Raw genomic sequence first — 18302 nt, forward strand, 5'->3', positions numbered from 1 at the left:
CAGTGAGGGGCCTAGAAGGGGATGGAGCGGGACCCTGACTCCTTCCTCCCTGCTCTGATCCTGGGTTGGATCCCGGCAGCCAACTGAGAGGGAAAAGGAGGCTGTCACCCACCACTCCTCTGCTCCCTCTGACCTTCCTGGCTTGTGGTGTTACTTTTTAAACGAGTTCCGGGCAAGGCTGGTGTCCAGGTAGGTTCATTGCCGTCCACATCAAAGTGTTCCTGGCAGGAGCTGTGTGGCTGGTGGAGCTCGGGGTAGCCTTGTCCCAGGGACCAGCCCTGCAGACAGCAACCACCGGAGCGCGCAACCAGAGCGAGAGGTGACTCAAGAAAGGGAGCCAGGAGGTATGTTTTAAATACTTTTATTTCTTAATTTACATAAAGGTATATATTTGGCTTATTTATCTTTTTTTATACTCTGAGATTCACAATCAATTGCTCTTAAAAAATAAAATAGTCATTTGCTTCTGAAAGAAATCAGAAAACTATTTTATACTCCTCCCTTGTATAACAAGAAAATATACTATATACTCCCGTACATCACGTAGCAAAAGTGATCGTAAGTGCTGGTTTACCAAACAATAAAGCAAATGGAGAAGAAAACAAACAATTAGGACGGAGGATGCAGAGAGGAACTCTGCTTTCCAGAGTACAGCCATTCATTTCTAGGGTTTAGTCACCCTGAGGTTCTCTCTTAGGTAGTGTATATAAAAGGGGAAAGGCTTCTGGGTCCACCCAGATTCTAGCTCTGTGAGCGATGGCAGCAGGAGGCATTATAGTTACGTGGGTTGGCAGCTTGCTGCTTTTTGGGTAATTTTCTTGCCTCTCTGTGCAGTTCCCATTACCTCAGTTCCTCTTGCTGTGTACAAGCCGCCTAATTGCTTCTGTAGCGGGTGCATTAGTGTGAATGCAGTATTAGCGGTGGAAGGAGTTTTTTAAAAAAACCCCAAACGTTTATGGAGTGGATTTGAAGAAAGCTCTCATGATTAACTGAGGGGCATCCTGGACCCTCCCCAGTGCACTCTGGACACCCTGCGCCCTGCTCGGACCCTGATGAATGCAGTAAGGCTGCATCTAACATTGTAGGTCCCACAGAGCGCGGGGAGATTGGAAGGAACCTGCACCTTGCAGAAAACTATTGGTGACAGCTGACCCTCGGGCAGAGGTGGGGAACAGGGGCAGAGCACTGGGGAGGGACCAGTCGCAGCCCTGAGGAACAGGGCGAGGCAGCAGGTACCAGGGAGGGGGGGCAAGACACGGCAGCACCAGCTGATAACCTGGACACCCTTTCCCTCGCTTGGCTCCCTGTGCTGAGACGTGTATGTGCTGGGGTGGGAGGGCGTGAGTAGCGCTCACTGCCTTTTGGTAGTATTTTCCCATATGTTTTCAAACGCATTCAAGGGCTCCTGTTTGTGTAGTCAGACACTGACATGAAGTGATTTTGTGAGCAAGAGATCAGTGACTTTAAAGGTATTTCTGTCCTTATTGGGACTATTTAATTTTGTGTTGAAGTTTAGAACCACAAACGTAACCTCGATGACCTGTACACCTACTTATTTAAGTGACAGGCTGGAATCTTACTTCTTTCAGTGTGATGGATACTAAAATACGTGGATTCTTTATTAAAAACTAACTATATTTTCCTATTAACAGCCTTTCTTTATAAAACCAGAAATACAATTCTAATGAGGGTTGTTACTCAGCTTGGATATAAGTAATATGCATTCAGTCTAGGCTTCTATTCTCATTGCAGAAACACTTCCTATGTATATACCAAAAATTGTTCCACTGCTCCCACACTGCTCAACAACCAAATGGCCCTAACAGCTTCCAAGCCTGGTTACATCTATACCTACATGAAATGGAGTCATAGGGGAAACCAGCACAATATTGCTTGCTAAGTCCAGAGTTCAGCACCGGTATAACACAATACTGTAAGGTTTTGGTTTTTTAATAATGGGGAACTTCTGACCTCTACTAGAGTACAGAAACACAACATCGCTTGTTTATACAGCATCTCAGCCTTGCACATAACCTGAGGCCAGGCCGTGACTCTCCCCAGGTCACATACTGGCAGAAATGGGCTGATGTCCTGGGACATGGAACAGTACGTTAGAATCCAGGGAAGGGGCTTATATGGCAGCATAGGTCCAGTTTCTGTTCGGTAATACATAACGTTTCATTCCAGACTGGATGTGCCTGTTATTGCCATAATCTACGGACCCTTGATCTAAGTGAGCTGGTTTCCCTCTATGTTAAACCACGACACTCTAATAGACCAAATACCTTTATAGAAGCACCAACTGAACAATTCTGCACAGCTCAAACAAGAAGCACTCAACCAGAAATGCAGCCTTTCAGCTTCTAGCCATTCGAATATGGGCCATCAACGTGTAAAGGAGCAGCAGGGTCAGCAGGAGGTGGAAAGGCTGAGCTTCCTTTCCCTTCTATTCATCTCCTCTGAGCTGTCAGCTGCTGCTTTGGCTTCCCTCTCTTAGCCTGGAACACGTGGGAACAGGGATTCAGGGATCTCTCGGTGTGGAACTGCTGCAGGTAGGACTTGCTTCTCACTCCCTTGCTTGCTCCCTTCCCTCTTTCCTTGTTAAAAAGAAAGCCACAGCAATTTCCTTCATATGCGCAGCAGATAAAGCTGGCCTCCTGTAACAGCGCTGTGCTTCTCTAACAAGGATTGGGGCTTGTCACGAACAAGGAGAGCTACTGAAATTACAAAAACTTAAGTTCCCTTTTCATTGTTGACTCCTGAGAATTAAGTTTAAGGACAATTCCTAATCTCTGAACTTTGACAGTAAATGCTACAACAGAGAGAGCCTATCAGAAGAGCAATTTAGGAAATGTGGCTAATCTTCTTTGGTCTCCGAGATGAAGGGACTGATTGTTGCTTTTCGTTTCTTTTTAAACAGCTTAACAAGGGATTTCTTAGTGGGAATCAGAAATTCATGTGCCTTTAAAGCCAAGTGTTTGGCTCCTAGACTACAGAGGCGGTATTTCCCCTACGCATGTGAATAGTGGCACAAGGTGGGAAATGAAGCATTGTTTTGGATTTGCTTTGCTTTATTATTTCTAGCACCCGCTTGCTGTTCTCCAGAGGATGCCCAGGCACTCGAGGAAAATTTCTGGCTCTAGTTGTTTAGCCAAATCTTAAAGCTATTGTTAAGGTATTTTAGGTGACAGAGCAACCTTTGCAGAAGAGTGGAGTTTGATGAGGAGGAAAGGCTCACGTTGTTATAGGAGTCACTCTCAGAACCCATCTGCCTGGGCAGAGACTGGCTATGTGGTGAATATTAACCAGTTTGCTCCTAACTGGAATTACCATCTCTACTACAATGCAGTACTGTAGGTCCTAGCACATCCTGGAAGTGAATGGGAGATAAAACCCAGATTTACTAACAGTACCTTCCTGTGTCTCTGAACAAACTTACACCACGAGTCTGGAAGCTGGCTGTCTGATTAACTCGCATCCAGTCCTGGTTTGGCATCTGCTTTGCTGATTTAGTCCTACTACCAGCCCAACCACAGCCACTTGTTAAACATGAGCACAAGAGTGAGGTGCATTCACCTGCTCGAGGTGTGTGCTAAACTGGAGGGGAGTATCTAAACTGTGGGAGACCTCTAAACAGAAAAAAGGGAGCGGGGAGTTCACTGAACCAATGCCCCTTCTCTGGAAGCCTGCCTTTCGCCAGGGCCCTTGCTCCCCTGCCTTCCCCACACTGTTGCAGCATCAAGATGACATAGCATAAATTTGGCTTGTGGAGGCCAAGTGCAGGAAACAAGACTAGTGAAATGGCACTCTGACTGCTTTACAGACACACGCTTCTGCATTTGAGACTAACGCAGCTCAGACACTGGCCTTGTATATTAAAGATCTCAAACGCATCTTCATAAAGATAAAAGTGACCAACTGACAGCCCAGTACGAGTGGTCTGGGACTGTGCATGGGGCTGGGCGTGCATTAAACCTGAGCATTGTTCCAAAGGGAACGGCTATGGTAGAGCATCAGCCACCTGCTTTGAAAATACTGACAGAGGGAGAACTAGCATTGACAGTACATGTAATGTGATATGCATGTAAACAAAGCATGATGTCCCTGGCACAGCAGTATTGCACTACCAGGCCTTAGGTAAAGCAATTCAGCCAGATGGATTTTGGTACTTTAAAAACCTAGGCAAGGCTGAATTCAGCATATTGAGCAAACTCCAGAGTCCCTAGGTATTTCTGTCCAAAGTTCTTCTGGGCCTTTCTGTAACAACCACCAGCATACCCAGTGCAGCGAAACTCTCTCCTCTGTCCCACTGCTCAGCCTCAGGTGACAGGTAGTCATCCACTGGAAGTCTCCCTGCGGTGCCCTTGCAGGGCCTGATACCAGGGCACTGAGATGAGGAGAGTTGTGGACGTTATTCATGTCTGGTATGGTTGCACAGGCAGCTCCAGATTTTAAATGTTTAAATAAAAACTGTATCTAAATATATATATATATATCTGTCATCTAATGTCTTCAGCAGAGATAAAGCATCTTATGACATATTTAAATAAAAAATAATAATCTGAATTGAGCCTTCAGTGTTAAAGAAAAGGTGATGTACAGAATAGGTCCCCAACTAGTGCAGTCTCTGGGTGTGGGAGTGCTGACAGAACAGCAGCATTCAATAGGACGTAAGTTGCCCTATAAATGATGCGGACTTCATTGGCTACAACTAAAACCATATACACAATCTACAGTCACTCACTTGGGTAGCACATTGTGGGTCCAGCGGACAGTTGCTTTCGATGCTCAGAGGAACCTGTGAACGTCCTTATGCTCAAGAAGTACTTGTGTTCCAGGCTGCCCTGCTCATCTCCTGGTGCCTGACCCTGCAGGCTGGAGTGGCGTGATTGATTTGGTGCTGGATAACCCTTCCAGGGTGGTGTGGAGCTGAAGGATCCACTGGTTTTCAGTACGGAAGGGCTTCGAGCTTGAGATCGGTGCGGTGGTGGTGGGAGCAGCAGTCCATATGTCATTTCCTTCACTGGCAACTGCAAACAGGGAAGAGAAAAACGTGGTTAATGGGGCGGTCACAGGAATGGATTGGTAATGGTGAACGCATGCACCCCAGCTTCGTGGCGGAGGCCAGCTAAGAGACCCCTTGCCTCCATGCAAGTTGGAGGCTAGCAAAGCTTGACCACTGTGGAGACAGCACTTTGGGATGTACTGTAGGCTTTTGGAATTGGAAACACAAATACACTGTGATCTGGGCACAATCTGCTTAAGGAGGTGAACCAGTAACAGGTTTAGACTCCTGTCCGTAGTATTTAAGGGCATCGACCATGTCTTGTTTAATGTCAGTTGTGTAGGTACAACTGTTTGTGATGTGGGTTGAAACAGCTCGGTGGGTAACAGGGTTAACTTTTGCTAGACTGTTTTTAACCCCTGTATGAAAACAGGGACTGCCTCTTGCCTTAAACTGTCATTTTCAAAACTGCTGTCCTCTGGAGAGCCCAGTTCGGGGGGCGAGTCCAGCATACACATCCCCAGCAGCAGAGCTCAGCTATCAGTCTTGCTGCTAACCAAGTAGAGCGGACGCTGGCTCTCTCCCAGCATGCTGGTGGTACACACTTGCTTTAAAGAGCAACATCAGCACATCTATTGACTGGTGAGCTAGCACTTGTGCGTCCTGTAGCATATCTAAGCGGCCAGCAGCTTTCCTAGATTATGTGGAAAGGATAACCAGTTCTCTCGCTGCAGGATTTCCTGTGAGAGGTTCTGTGCTCCATGTTATGCAGGAAATTGCCCCTGACCTTAAAAATCAGTGACTGCTGGGTTATAGAAAAATTCCTGTAATGATGGCCTGGTTTCTCTCAACCTGTATAAAACTGGACCAAAAGAGAAGAAAGCACAGTGAAAAACCTAGGTGTGCACAGGACCCAAGTGTTCAGTGTTTTATAAGGCAAGTCTCAGCAACACCACCTAATACTTGCTCCCTGATTTTTTGAGGCCTTTTGTTTTTTTTTTTTTTTTAAACAAACAAGCACCATTATCTACAAGGTACTGATAAATAATAATGTGTGAGTACACGTTCGGCCCAGAGACTGCAAGGTACAGGCAGGCCTGTTATATCCTTAGCCTACACCAGAATATACCCCCCTCTGTGGAAATAACACATCTGCTGTACTAGAGATTGTATTAAATCTTTTCTCCCAAAAGGCCATTCTTAAGTGTGTTATTGAGTTCTGATTTTATGATTACTCTTTCAATGCATTTAATTTATGGGAAAGAAATCTCCTCTTCAAAAACTTGCTTTAATTAATTTTGGCTACAGTAAAATGCTGGGAAGTGTTTATCAAACATTGCAGCTCTGAGCTGCAATGCTGTGACTGCTGGTGAGTGATAAGAATAGCATGAACACAAGGGAGAAGAAAGGGCAGCGGGAGTGGGACTCTCCCTCTGGCTCGCTGCCGAGGCCTCAGCTTTGTCACCCTGGATCAAGGGTTGCAGTGGGGACAGTCCTAGCAACAACGCGCAAGTTCACGTGCTGCCAGAAAGCATTTTTCTGCAGAAAATTTGGAATACGCTAGGGAAGGTCATTTGATAGCGAGCAGATGTTGCACCAAGAGCAATGCAGCAGCAGGTTTTGTGAACGCAAGATATGTTCAGGCAAAACCTAAGTTCTGGCCTCGGACAATCAGACCTGCTGGTGGTCAAGTCGATAGGGGTTGCATGGCCTTACCTGCTCAAAGAAGGGGGCACCAGGTTTCTGGAAGCCACTCAATGCAACAGAGGACACTTGAGTTGACCCCTGGTTTCCCTGTTCTTGATTTGCTCCGATTTGGGTTGAGGGTAGCAAAGGTGCAGGCCATGGCTGTCTAAGGTTAACTTCTTTCCAGTTTGTAAGGAAAGACATGGGTTGACAGGGATTTGGAGCGGATGGGTAGCTTGAGACCAATTGCTGGTTTGGGTCACTCACCGTCTCAGACTTTCACAGAGGCTGGTGGCATCACAAGTTGATTCACCCTGGTGAAGGGAAAACAAAAGTGACATGTGAGAGCTGCAATTAGCCAAGAAACAGGCTCCTAAAAACATACCAGCCTATTAAATCCAGGTTCCTGTTGCTTAACAGTTTCTAACGAGATAGGACATTAATAACTGTCCTGCACAGTGGTATAAAGCTGAAACCCTTTCACAGTGGTGTCTGATAGCAATTCTGACAGTTGCTGGAACATGCCAAGTAACATTGCTGACACTAATTGACAAGGATTTAGGAAGGTCCCAAAGGCATTCAGACGTAGCAATTGTTTCCCTAAGCCAGTAACAAGACTGTTTATACAGTGGCTGTTGAATGGTGTCCTTCAGACTGACAGCATAAATGTAAACAGTCACCACTGATAAAAATTAAATTAAGAAAAAAGTAGCTGCCTTTCAGTTTTCATCTCCTGAAGACCTGCTGCTGTTCCAGACAGCTGCTCCCAAGAGATGGATGGAGTCCAGCGGGGACTGCAGTGTCACCAGGCAGAAGCTGTTTGCGGCAACACGCTGTCCTGCACCTCCTGCTACTGAGGGCAGCGAGGGGAACAGCTCCTGTTTGCTCCCTGGGGTACCCAGGGAAAAGGCAGCAATAGTTTTACAAAGTTCATCCCTTAGACCTGCTCCTTCTCATCGCAGTGTGTGCCCTGTGCAATCCAGCCTTCCTCGTCAACAGCTCCCCTGCTGCAGCAGATCACCTCTCTCCCTCTCTCCCACGCTGTTCATGCCTTCCCAGAGCGTGGTTACTTGGGGACAGGAGCAATCGCCTTTGGTAGTGTTAAGCACAGCAGGGCCTGTGTGGACTGTAAGAAAGACGAGTCACCCTCGGACTCTAAGGCCTTTGGGACTTGCTTTCTATCTTGGATGCTCACTGACCTCAGTGGGAACTCCTGGATTCTTAGTAACGACACTGGAAAAACCCACCTCGCTCAAGGACCTGGCTTGACGTCGCCACGTTTCAGTGCTTTTACCCAAATGCACTCTAGCTGTACTTGGCCAATAGGAGAAGAAACCTGAGTCACACAGTAAGAGTCTTCTCGTGCCATTTGGCTGTGCTAACTTAACAGGACAAATAAACCGAAACAGCAGTATTTTATACCTTAAAGGATTGCAGCGGGATTTTGCCATCGCATGCAAATGCACAGCTTCTTTCTGAATCAGTGAAAAACCCGGGCAGGTTTACAGGGAAGATCACAGAAACCATCTCCGCCTCGGGTCCTACCAGATAAGAACTTCTCAATGAAACATCATTTTCCTTTGGAAAATGCTGATTCATTAAAAATCATCTGTGGCTCTTCACCAGACATCATACCTGATCCAGGACACTCTTTTTTGCTGAAAGGGTATGATGCTGGATTCAGACACGTGTTCCAGGATAAAAATTAACCAGTGGTTAGGGGAGACCTTCCAAGAAATCTCTGCATCAGAAATTGGCCCTGACCTGGGGCCTACAGCTCTTAACTTCACACCAGCCTCACAGAAAGCTTGTCTCCAAGATGCATAGAAGCCTCTGTGCCTTTTCTGCCTTTCAAGGCTATAAACTGAAATATTTTTGATGCAGCAGCTGACCCAAGTTTCTTCGTAGAATTACCGTTCTTGGTAACCCTACTGCATTGGACATTACCTTGCATTGAACATTGCAACTGTGCTTTAACTATCCGAGTACATCAGAGAGAAAACAGATTACCTTGTAATGCTACAGTCAACTTCAGGAGGAAGTAAACTATGACAGTTAGGAAGCTGTCATAGAATACTAAAACTTCAGATGTTTGAATGCGCCGTAATGTCGTTTGAAAGTCATGTCCCTTAACATGCAATTGATTCCACATTTTTACAAGATACAGAATATACACAGAAAAAGTTAGTTTTGCCATTGCTTTCTCTTTAGCACACAGAACCCACCTGCATTGCTGACGGATGAACCATAAACACACACAAGACTTTCCTCCGTATATCACTTATAGTTCAGCCTCCTATGGGATGAAATGTACCTCCCCCATAAGTACTTATGTTGTCCCAAGTCATGAGAGTTACTCATTCTTTGCATTTTAACACATTTCTCTCAACTTCTGCTTTACCTCTCTTTTACAGATGGGAACAGAGGCCTAGAGGGGCTAATCCTGAAACGCATTTAGAAGAAACAGGGAAATTAGACCCCGCATGACTTGAGAAGCTGCTGGGGAGAGAAGTGACTGTCAGGGATCACATAGGAAGCTAGTGGGCAGAAGAGGGAACTGAAATAGTCTCCCAAATTTTAGACAGTGCAGTCTTCATTCTCTCTGAAGCACTGTGTTGTAGACAGTGGTCCACTGGCTTCTGCACAGCCTGATTTCAACGAGGCTCAGCTTACAGGTGGCAGCAGGTCAGCTGTGAATTTTTTAATTTTTTTTTTTTTTTTAAATCAGAAACACTAATAATAAATTTTAGATTCTCTTAGGTGGTAAAATGTAGTACATGGACTTAAGCTAACAAGACTTAAGAGCATCCAAATCCCTGTTTAAGTCTCACTTGCCTTTCTAATAACGATAATCCCACACTGAATAGATTGTCGCTTCCGATTTGGGGATATCTGCTGACTAAACATTGGTTCCTAAATTGTTCTATTTTCTCTGCAGTGTTTTCTCAAGATTGTGAATGTTTTCATTCCTTGAAGAGAGCGGGGTGGGAACCACTCTGTTATTTCCTGAGGGGGAGGAAACTTACCCAAATTGCCTTTCAAGAACAGAAGCTGTACAACTTTTTTAGTTGTTTTTACGGGCTCCTCCAGCAGTTAAAAATGCGGCTGACTCCTTCTAACCCCATCATTTCCTCCCCTGTCAAACCTAAATATTTCTCCTAGATCCTATCAAACCATTTCCATGTAGTGTGACAGCATCTATAATACTGAAGTATTTATAAGACTGTCTGTTTAATATTAAACCAAATGCTCTAGAGCTGTTAAATATTTATACTATGTAAAATGGATCTAATTTCACAGCACCTCAGCCGGTTAGAGAACTGCATAAGAAAAAGACGACAAATTTGAGATAACAGATGAGCGGCCAGAATCTTTTACAGGTCAGCTATACTCTACTTTGTTTCAGGAATTGTGCAGAGATGATTCTCCAAATGCTCTGTCCCTTTCAGTCTAGCTGGTCACCAAGCCAACAGACACTGGAGATGACGGTTTGTAATACAGCCAGCACTGCTGTACAGTCCCCGGCACAATCCGGGCCTTCTGAGGCCTTTGAAAGAGGTTTTGCTGCCCACATGCAATCCAAGAATGCTCTGCTCCACCCTGTGCCAGCCAGAATAAAACCCAGATCTCCCCTCTCACCTGCAGCTGCTCCAACACTTTAGGGTGAAGTTGTGAGAAGCAGTGGCAGGATGTACGTGCCACTGACCTTCCATAAGCTACAGGCTACTGGATGTTTGAGCTCCATGAATGGACATCTCTGATCATGAGCTCAAACTCAAGCAAGTAACAGGACGTCAAGAAGGAGAACACACTTGCAGGCTAGTGTGTGCGGCACCGTCATGCACAAGACTGCAAGAGAAAGGCTGTGCACAAACAAAGCTTTTGTGAATGCTGCCAACACCGTTTAATGTTAAGACTCATACATAGCTTAAACAACACACATATTTCAGTATCCTACAGCTTTCCGAAAGCCCTGTTTTCTTGATATCTAAACAAGTCAGGCTCTGGCTTTTGTAACAGAGAAGCATATTAGGAAATAATGTCCTAATTTTTACAGCCTGCTGTACTTAACATCACTTAACTTTTACAACCGACAATAAAATGCTTCGGTGGGGTCCTTCTAGCCTGCAAATAACTCATTTTTTGACTAGCAGGAGCTCATTCAGCAGACAAGAGTATTGGGGCTACAGGGGCAGCTAGATCACTGTACTTAGCAGCAACTCCTGCCTGTGATTATGGATCCTTCTCCTTCCTTCATTTCACTGGAGAGAATTCTGTGTTTCTGAAGTACCATGCAATATGCTATAAAGTGCCTGTTTGAAGCAGCGCTTTAGGAAGGGATACCACGTAACAGTCACTAATGGCACCCTTCAGCAGATTCCTCCCTGTCTGAACTTTCTCAGACGTTGCTGGGAGGGGGGCGTAAACCTCTCCAAACGACCTTGTGAACACATCAGAAATTTTAGGTGATGAAATGTTTACATGGACAGACATCCTTGAAAGGCAATGAGACTTTATGGCCTCAAATCTATGAAAAAAAAATCTCTCGTTCAAATACAGCTAGCTAAAGGGGTTTTTTGGCATCAAGGCCTTCGAGCCAATGACGCACTCTACCTGTGTATCAGTGATGATTAGCAGCCCAGCCGGGTGCAGCATTCTGCAAATCTCCCCCTACTGAACCTCATCAGTAGCATTCAAATCTAATGTTGCTGTCTGAACCTGTGCAAGAAAAACAGAGGCTGAGGATTATCATTTGTAGCTCCACACTTGTATGACTTTCAGATGTAACAGTGAATTTTATCAACTGATGAATGAACACAGAAAGTCGCTTGCACACGAGGTTGGCTCATGCTATTGTTACCACTGTATTCCTGCAGATAACCGACAAAATAATTATGGAATAGGAGAGCTGGGGCAGCCTTCCAATTTGGATTTCTTGATCTTCAAATGCACACAAGCTCAGGTCCATCAGGTAAGTTAAAATCCTAGGGTCGTAATACTGTCACTGTGGTCTCCCTGACACTTAGAGAGGACAAGTGTAGTTGCAGCTAGAAGGAGGAAAGAGATCACTAAGGCAGAGGAACATAAAGTGGCCTTAGGCATAGGCCAAGTCCTCTCTCTGCACAACCACCACCTCCTAATTTACCAACTCTGATTCAGAAAGGGAGAAATGTCAGGAAAGTGTGTGTTTTACATACTCGCCCACTTCATCCACCACCTTGTTACTGCAGGGATCAACTGCCTTAAGTAAATCCTTGCTGAAGCCAATTGCCAAAACACATTAACATTTTAGTAAACAAAGGAGGGAAATGAACACAAGTTTACAGATCGTCCCACTCATATTTTCCACCGCTGTCTGCATACTGTCATCGCCCTCATAAACAGAGTCAGCTTCAAGAGGATATAAGGCTTATTGCAGTTGGCCTGCCAGCAATACAAACAGGTAACACAGTACCAGGAAACACCTTAAATACACAACCAACCACCCCTCATATGTTGTCACACTTCATTCGTGCTCTACACGGACCCTACTGCTTCGTCTCACCAATATTTTACCACAGGGGGATTTACAGCTGCGTTTCACTGGGATTTTGTCACATTTCCCTTGAGGACTTTGAATCGGTCAAACTCCGTTAAATGCACAAAGTTTCATCTAGAAATGCACAACGCCAACAGGGCCGCGCATGTGGGCACTGAGTTCATGCCAAGATTTCTGCCCCTGAAACAAATCAAAGTTGTCCACAGCTATTCTGCTTTCTCTTATTATTTTGCTCACTGCAGAAGCCAAACCCAGCGGTCTTATCTGCTGCAGGGTTCTCTTTCAGCTTGGCTCTCTACCACACTTGCGAGTGTAACATACTGGTCCCATCAATGCACCACCTTTTTGCCAGACACTTTACAAAGAGCAAAACCAACAGGCTGGAGACTCCAGTTCAAGTGTGTACCTTTTATGCCCTTCATTATACAGAGTTTTTAATCAAGCAGCGCAGAATGTAAATATGTTAGCCATTACTGTCCTTCAGTAACTTAAGTATAGTTGCCATTTGCACCTGCAGTTGGAAGGAGCTGGCTTTGGTTCCCCGCTCTACAACAGAGTTCTCCCGAGATGCTGAACAAACTGCTAGGTGCGCTTGTGCCTCCATCTCCTCCCTAAAAAATGGCTGCAGAACATTAAACCTTAGTACAACCTCTTACCTCCTGAGCAGGGTGTAAGAACAGCCAAATCAAGGATTGTTTCCAGAGAACATGTCCTGTTTTAACTGAACTCAAGCTATTTTGACAGTTAAGTCAGTAACTTTGGGACAAGACACCCACGATTAACAACATGCATTAGTACAGAAACGCAGTGCTTTGATTTAAAAGGCTCCTAGTGTGCTGCAGCTGAAAACAATCACTGAAAGCGAAGATGCGTCAAAGGTGAGCAATAATACTACATCAACCTAGAAAGATCCCAGCGAGTGGTACAGGGACAGGACTGGCACAGCTAAAAATAGTCTATGCACTGAGCTTCCTGATGCATCATGACAGGTTCATCCAGCCTCCCAGGAACAGGGTCTGTTTGAGGAAGCTGAGGTCAGTTTGCTAAAGGAACAGGACACTAAGCAGAACGCTAACAAAATTTAACAAAAGAATGAGGCATAGGAGTAGCTTGCATTGGAGTAGGACACCATTGCTTAATTTAGCCCTGCTGGCTGCTTCTGCTCACTCATTTCTACCCAGAGAAGCAGCCTGGGGCTTGTGTAAATCTGAAGGGCTCCAAAGCAAGGCTCAAACAGGACTTGGTTGTGAGCAGCCTTCCTGGCGGCCGCTGGCGTAGAGTTGCCCTTCCCTCTGGAGGTAGAAATGGTGGATCAGTCTGTACTGAGCAGCAGCTCTCTCGTGGAGACAGCCCGACAGGAGCTTCGTGCTGGTGGTGACAGGTGCTCCGCCAGCTGCACTGAAGAAATGAATTGGCTTAAATCCCCTTTTGTTCCTGCGCGTCAGTGGGTTTAGCAAACGGGATATGATAATCATGTACAGCAAATACATTTTTTCCTCTCTATTCGGTACAGCCCCTTAAAGCTGCGCAGACTCTGTTAGTACTTTCCATCTGTTCATTTAATCTAGGTGCTGAGCATATTTGCCTCCAGAGGAAGAAACATAGGTCAGCTTCTATTTTTCCTCTTTCGCAGATCTTGACAGAGGAGAAAACGGGCATAAAGAAAAAATCAATAACCCTTCCTTCTATTTTTCCAGGCAGCTGCAACAGAACAGATGTGAAGACGAGCGGTTAACAGCACTCATTAGGTATCAAGGACTTGGATGGAAATGAACTCCAGAGACAAGTCTGCCTTACTGCTCTGCGGTGGTATGCTAATGTGGACTCCTGAAGTTAGTGAAGATGTGGGTCTCTGAAGCCCTCAAAACTTTGTGCCCGAGTCTGTCCCTGTATGTATACTACTGCCAGATATTGATGGGCTCAGAATTAAGGCGGTGGGATTTTTAGTGCCATGGAAGATGTGGGTAACATCATATTCTCATGTCCACTGGAATAATGGAGGAAAGAGGAAGTGGAGGGTCTTGCTTTTTTCTTGGCATGATTGAATGGGAAAGGGGATAAAACGTGACATAAAAAGCAGGTATGATCTCATTAAATCCTTAAACAGAAAATCCTGTAGAGCTTCCTGATGCCACTTGATTAGACACATACTTCTTACCCTCCAAAATAACTGCCTCACGATACAGCTCTTTTCGCCAACCTCTCAGGTACCAGGTATGGGGAAACGTCCTTCTGTTTTGCTCCGCTTAAGTCTGGGCCAAGCCCTCTTCTGGCATGTGGTAGTGGTCTGGCAGCAACTTTAGGAACGACCAAGCCAGAGCACTTAAGACACTCCTTATTGAAGCACTGGAAGTAATACTCCAACAGTTTTGTCCCTGTTTGACTAAAAGATGCCATTCAGGCCAAGGACCCAACCACAAGGAAATTATTCTAACACACCTACAATCACAGCTTGCTGAAAATCTGCCTTGCAGATTTCTCCACATGAAGAGGTCATCTACTGTTGATAAAAGTCAACACCTTCATAATATGCTCTGTGACCGTGACAGGCTTCAGGAAACAGGCTACCAGAGCTGAATTTTTCATGATTTGTTCTGTTTCCTTGTGTCAGAAAGGGTTTCTGGCTTGGAAGGCTGCCTTCTGTTCAGTGCTCCAGTCACCTGCGTGGGATCTGATCAGATTTCGTATCTGTGCCAGGGCAGCCTTAGCAAAGAAACTGTCTTAGCGTGAGTTTAAAATATATTCCTGCGTGATAAAGTCCCTGCACGCCGAGAACTGTCCTTTGCAATGACAATGCAAATCAACATATTGAATCCATCATAAGCATATGGTTTAAGTGCCCCCTGTACCTTGTGGGCAAGTGCTTTTAATCCTGTTTTACCGCTGATGAGCATTTTAGGGACAGCATCTGACTTCTTGAAGGTCGCAGCAGAGGGTGAGTAGCCAAGACAGCAGTAGGACTCCAAGCAGTTCTTGATCTGGTGCTTCTCTTGGAGAAGAAAGCTTTGCCTTCCTATAACTGCAGGCACAGGGAGAAATTCCATTCTTGCTGTAGAACAGCACTCAAAGTAGCTAGGAATAGGCTAGGAACATTGTTTTCCTTTCTCCGTGGCACAGGAGGTTAACCTCAAAAGGGCAGTGTATGTGGGGAATTGAGAGAACCATGTCAGGGCTTGGAGAACCATGAAGTTCTTGCCTGCAGCCTCTTCTGCAGCTTGCAGTTAGCAAGAGCTATGCCAACACCAGCTGGCTCAGTCCTTCTGCCTGTACTTAAGCAAAGTTCCTGCTGCCAACCATTAACTTGAACAGCATATTTCAAGTGCCATGAGCATTTCGTGTAAGGACCACGACTGAGCTCAAAATTTCTGTGAACAACCAAACTGACCTTTGACATCTTCCTACCTGACCTGCAGGAAATCCGCAGGTCGACTAAAGCAACAGAACAAATCAGTATTTTTTCTATATGAGACCATATTTTCCATGTGCGTGAAACCAGCAGCTCCCAGCTGAAGAAGCAAACCAGCATTTAAAATTCAGCCAGTCCCAAGCTCCATTTATGGAGTAGCAAACATGGCTAGTAAACAGGGGACAAAAAAACCCCAAAACAGCTCTACGAGCAGGCTTCTTCCGGCAATAATAAAACTACTTACATTTTCACCACTTCTTCCCTTCATATTCCCAACCCTTCAGTTCCATATAAACCATCTAACAGTCTGATCTTATTGCATCTGCAGTCTATGCATCTTTATCACGCCACTCCCAGATAGCCAGGACACACTCCTTGCCTCTCTTCTTCCATCATCACACATCCTCTGCATCCTAATCTGGGCTTTTTGCTGTAAATTCACATGCCTTTAAAGGCCAAAGACATCTTATCTGGGCTAAAAAAGCATTGTGAGTTTATATCACTGTAGGAAATATTTAATTATTGTTCTTCTTTTGTAAAGTAAAAAACAAACAAAGCAATCATATTATTCCCCCTAAATAGCTGAACATCAGCAGTGAGTGAACTGTTCCTCAAATATTCCTTTATGGGATTTGTTTGATTAAATTCACTTGCTGGCCCTGAAATTCTCAAATTCAAACTCTGCTTCAATGCAGCACTGAGATGTCTCTCTACAGTAACTGTCCAGCCTCTTTAAAAAAACCCTCTCAATTCATCTTAAATTATTTCACAGAATAAATATTCTTTTTAGTAATGCAAACTACCAGAACGGAACATGCTGTGTATGAGACTAGCATTCCAATTTAATACCTGTGACACTATTAATGGAGGGGACTCTATCCTTTGCTGGCAACGACATGAGGTCATCTGATGGGTCCTTTCTGACTCTTAACTGCTGCCACAGAAAAGTCAGAGAAAAGAGGGTTGACAACTCTGCGAGTCCTTCCCCTGCCCCACATAATAGAATCTGCAAAGCAAAAATAAGGTCAGACACTTTCAAATTGCTGCAATAGGAGAACTGGGAGATCATTTTATGTCTAGTTCTAGAAAAGGCTAAAAATAAGCCTGATGTGAGGCAGAAGACAGAGTCTGAAAATGGATTATTCTCATTTTTCCTGTAATGTAATTTGCAGATGTGCCGTGTTTAAGACAGCAGAAAAGGTGTATGGACTAGGGACTGTTCTTTTTGTGGCTTGCACTATCTGGACTGTAATGAGTATTTTCTTTCTACTGTTTGTACCTACCACTTTAAAAATGAAAAGTTAATCAGCACTGCTACTCACCAAGAGTTTCCACACCTGATCAAAGGTGTTAAGAGTAATTTTTTTCTCTTATTAAATGTTTAATTTTAATTTTAGGAGAGAAGAAAAACCTACTAGAGCTGTTTAAATAACCTGGTTCTTGTCATGTAAACAAATGGGTCAACCGTTCATGCTCTCTCTGACGTGCTGAGTAGTAACTAGTTAACTACTTAAATTCTTTTGTTCTCACCAGCTGCATCAGTGCAGCTATTTATTCCTGTTCATGTCTGCGCCAGGGATACACACTGCAGTTGCATCCTGCTGCCTGATCTGCATTGCTGTATCTTTGGCGAAAATATCCAGCATATATCATGCAGGATGCAGAGAGGGACCGAACAATTACAAGACTTGGATATCCATCCAGAGCATCTTTCCATACCTCTGCAAGGATATGGGAAAAAAAACAGAAAATCTCATGCTTCCAGGTATAAAAACAGGGATTAAATTAAAAAAAAAAATCCTTTGGGGGGTAGATTATCCTACACCTGCACAGGGTGGTGTTTCTCAGGAAAAATCTAGGTGAGTTTAGGTTTTCCCACAGCAACCACTGGGAGTGGCCATCGCTGGAGACAGGACTGCAGAATCACCCTGCGCCTGCTGCAGAGCATCAGTGGTCCTACGGGTCCGTGCCCGTGCGGAGACAGAGGATCATTGCTCAGCAAAGCTCCAGACGCCAACACTCACGCTGACTGCCCAGAAAAGAATCATGTTACATGCTAATTACATTACAGTGATTTATATGCCCCGGCACCTAAAAGTTGCCACAGCTTGGGGAAAGGACTTTTTTTTTTTCCTTTTCATAATAAAACCAGCACATTCTTCCCGATTACTGGCGAAGCCATTGCTTCTAATAAGTACCAACGTAGGCGTTTCTTCTGCAGCTCTTTAGGGTGAAGCTTTGTTTTTTTCACGTTACCTGCATCATGAGCGAGGAAGAGGACCTAGACAGACCGCAAGATGCAATTCTCAGCAGTGCTGAGTTTTTACATCCAAGGAGTGAAGTACCTGAAGTACTCCTGACCTCTGAACGTTGCCTTCTGGCAGGTATCTGCCAAGGCTGCACGGGTATCAGTGATGGAGCTAGGGAACAGAAGTAAGGTCATCAGATTTCTGATCCATTTCTGTAGGGCTCTGCCATGGCAAGATACTGTACTTGTATGTATCGTCTTCCAGAGGATGCCAGAGCATAGCTTGGGTCTCACAAATTTTCATCAAGCAGGTAAGAGAAATAAAGTACAGGGTGCAGTCATGTTTGAAAATAAAATACGACTGCTTTAACCCTCCACTGCAGTACTACAGAACAGGAAAGAAAAAACAATATAGAAA

At 44.8% G+C, this 18302-nt stretch overlaps 1 protein-coding gene across 1 annotated transcript in view; it reads right to left on the minus strand.

Annotated features, from left to right (window-relative positions):
• Positions 1-4843: 4843 nt before the first annotated feature.
• The window catches only part of SPNS2 (spinster homolog 2 (Drosophila)), a 106080-nt gene continuing 92621 nt past the window's right edge, over positions 4844-18302 (minus strand). Inside the window, exons 14-15 of the mRNA XM_009319313.1 lie at positions 6959-7005; positions 4844-5030 (exon numbers count right to left, since the gene is read on the minus strand). Of these exons, the coding sequence (XP_009317588.1) occupies positions 6963-7005 (43 nt within the window). The 3' untranslated portion in view covers positions 4844-5030; positions 6959-6962. The remainder of the gene's footprint in view (positions 5031-6958; positions 7006-18302) is intronic.

Source organism: Pygoscelis adeliae, unplaced genomic scaffold, assembly GCF_000699105.1.
Source record: "Pygoscelis adeliae isolate BGI_AS28 unplaced genomic scaffold, ASM69910v1 Scaffold282, whole genome shotgun sequence".
NCBI classification, from domain to species: Eukaryota; Metazoa; Chordata; class Aves; order Sphenisciformes; family Spheniscidae; genus Pygoscelis; species Pygoscelis adeliae.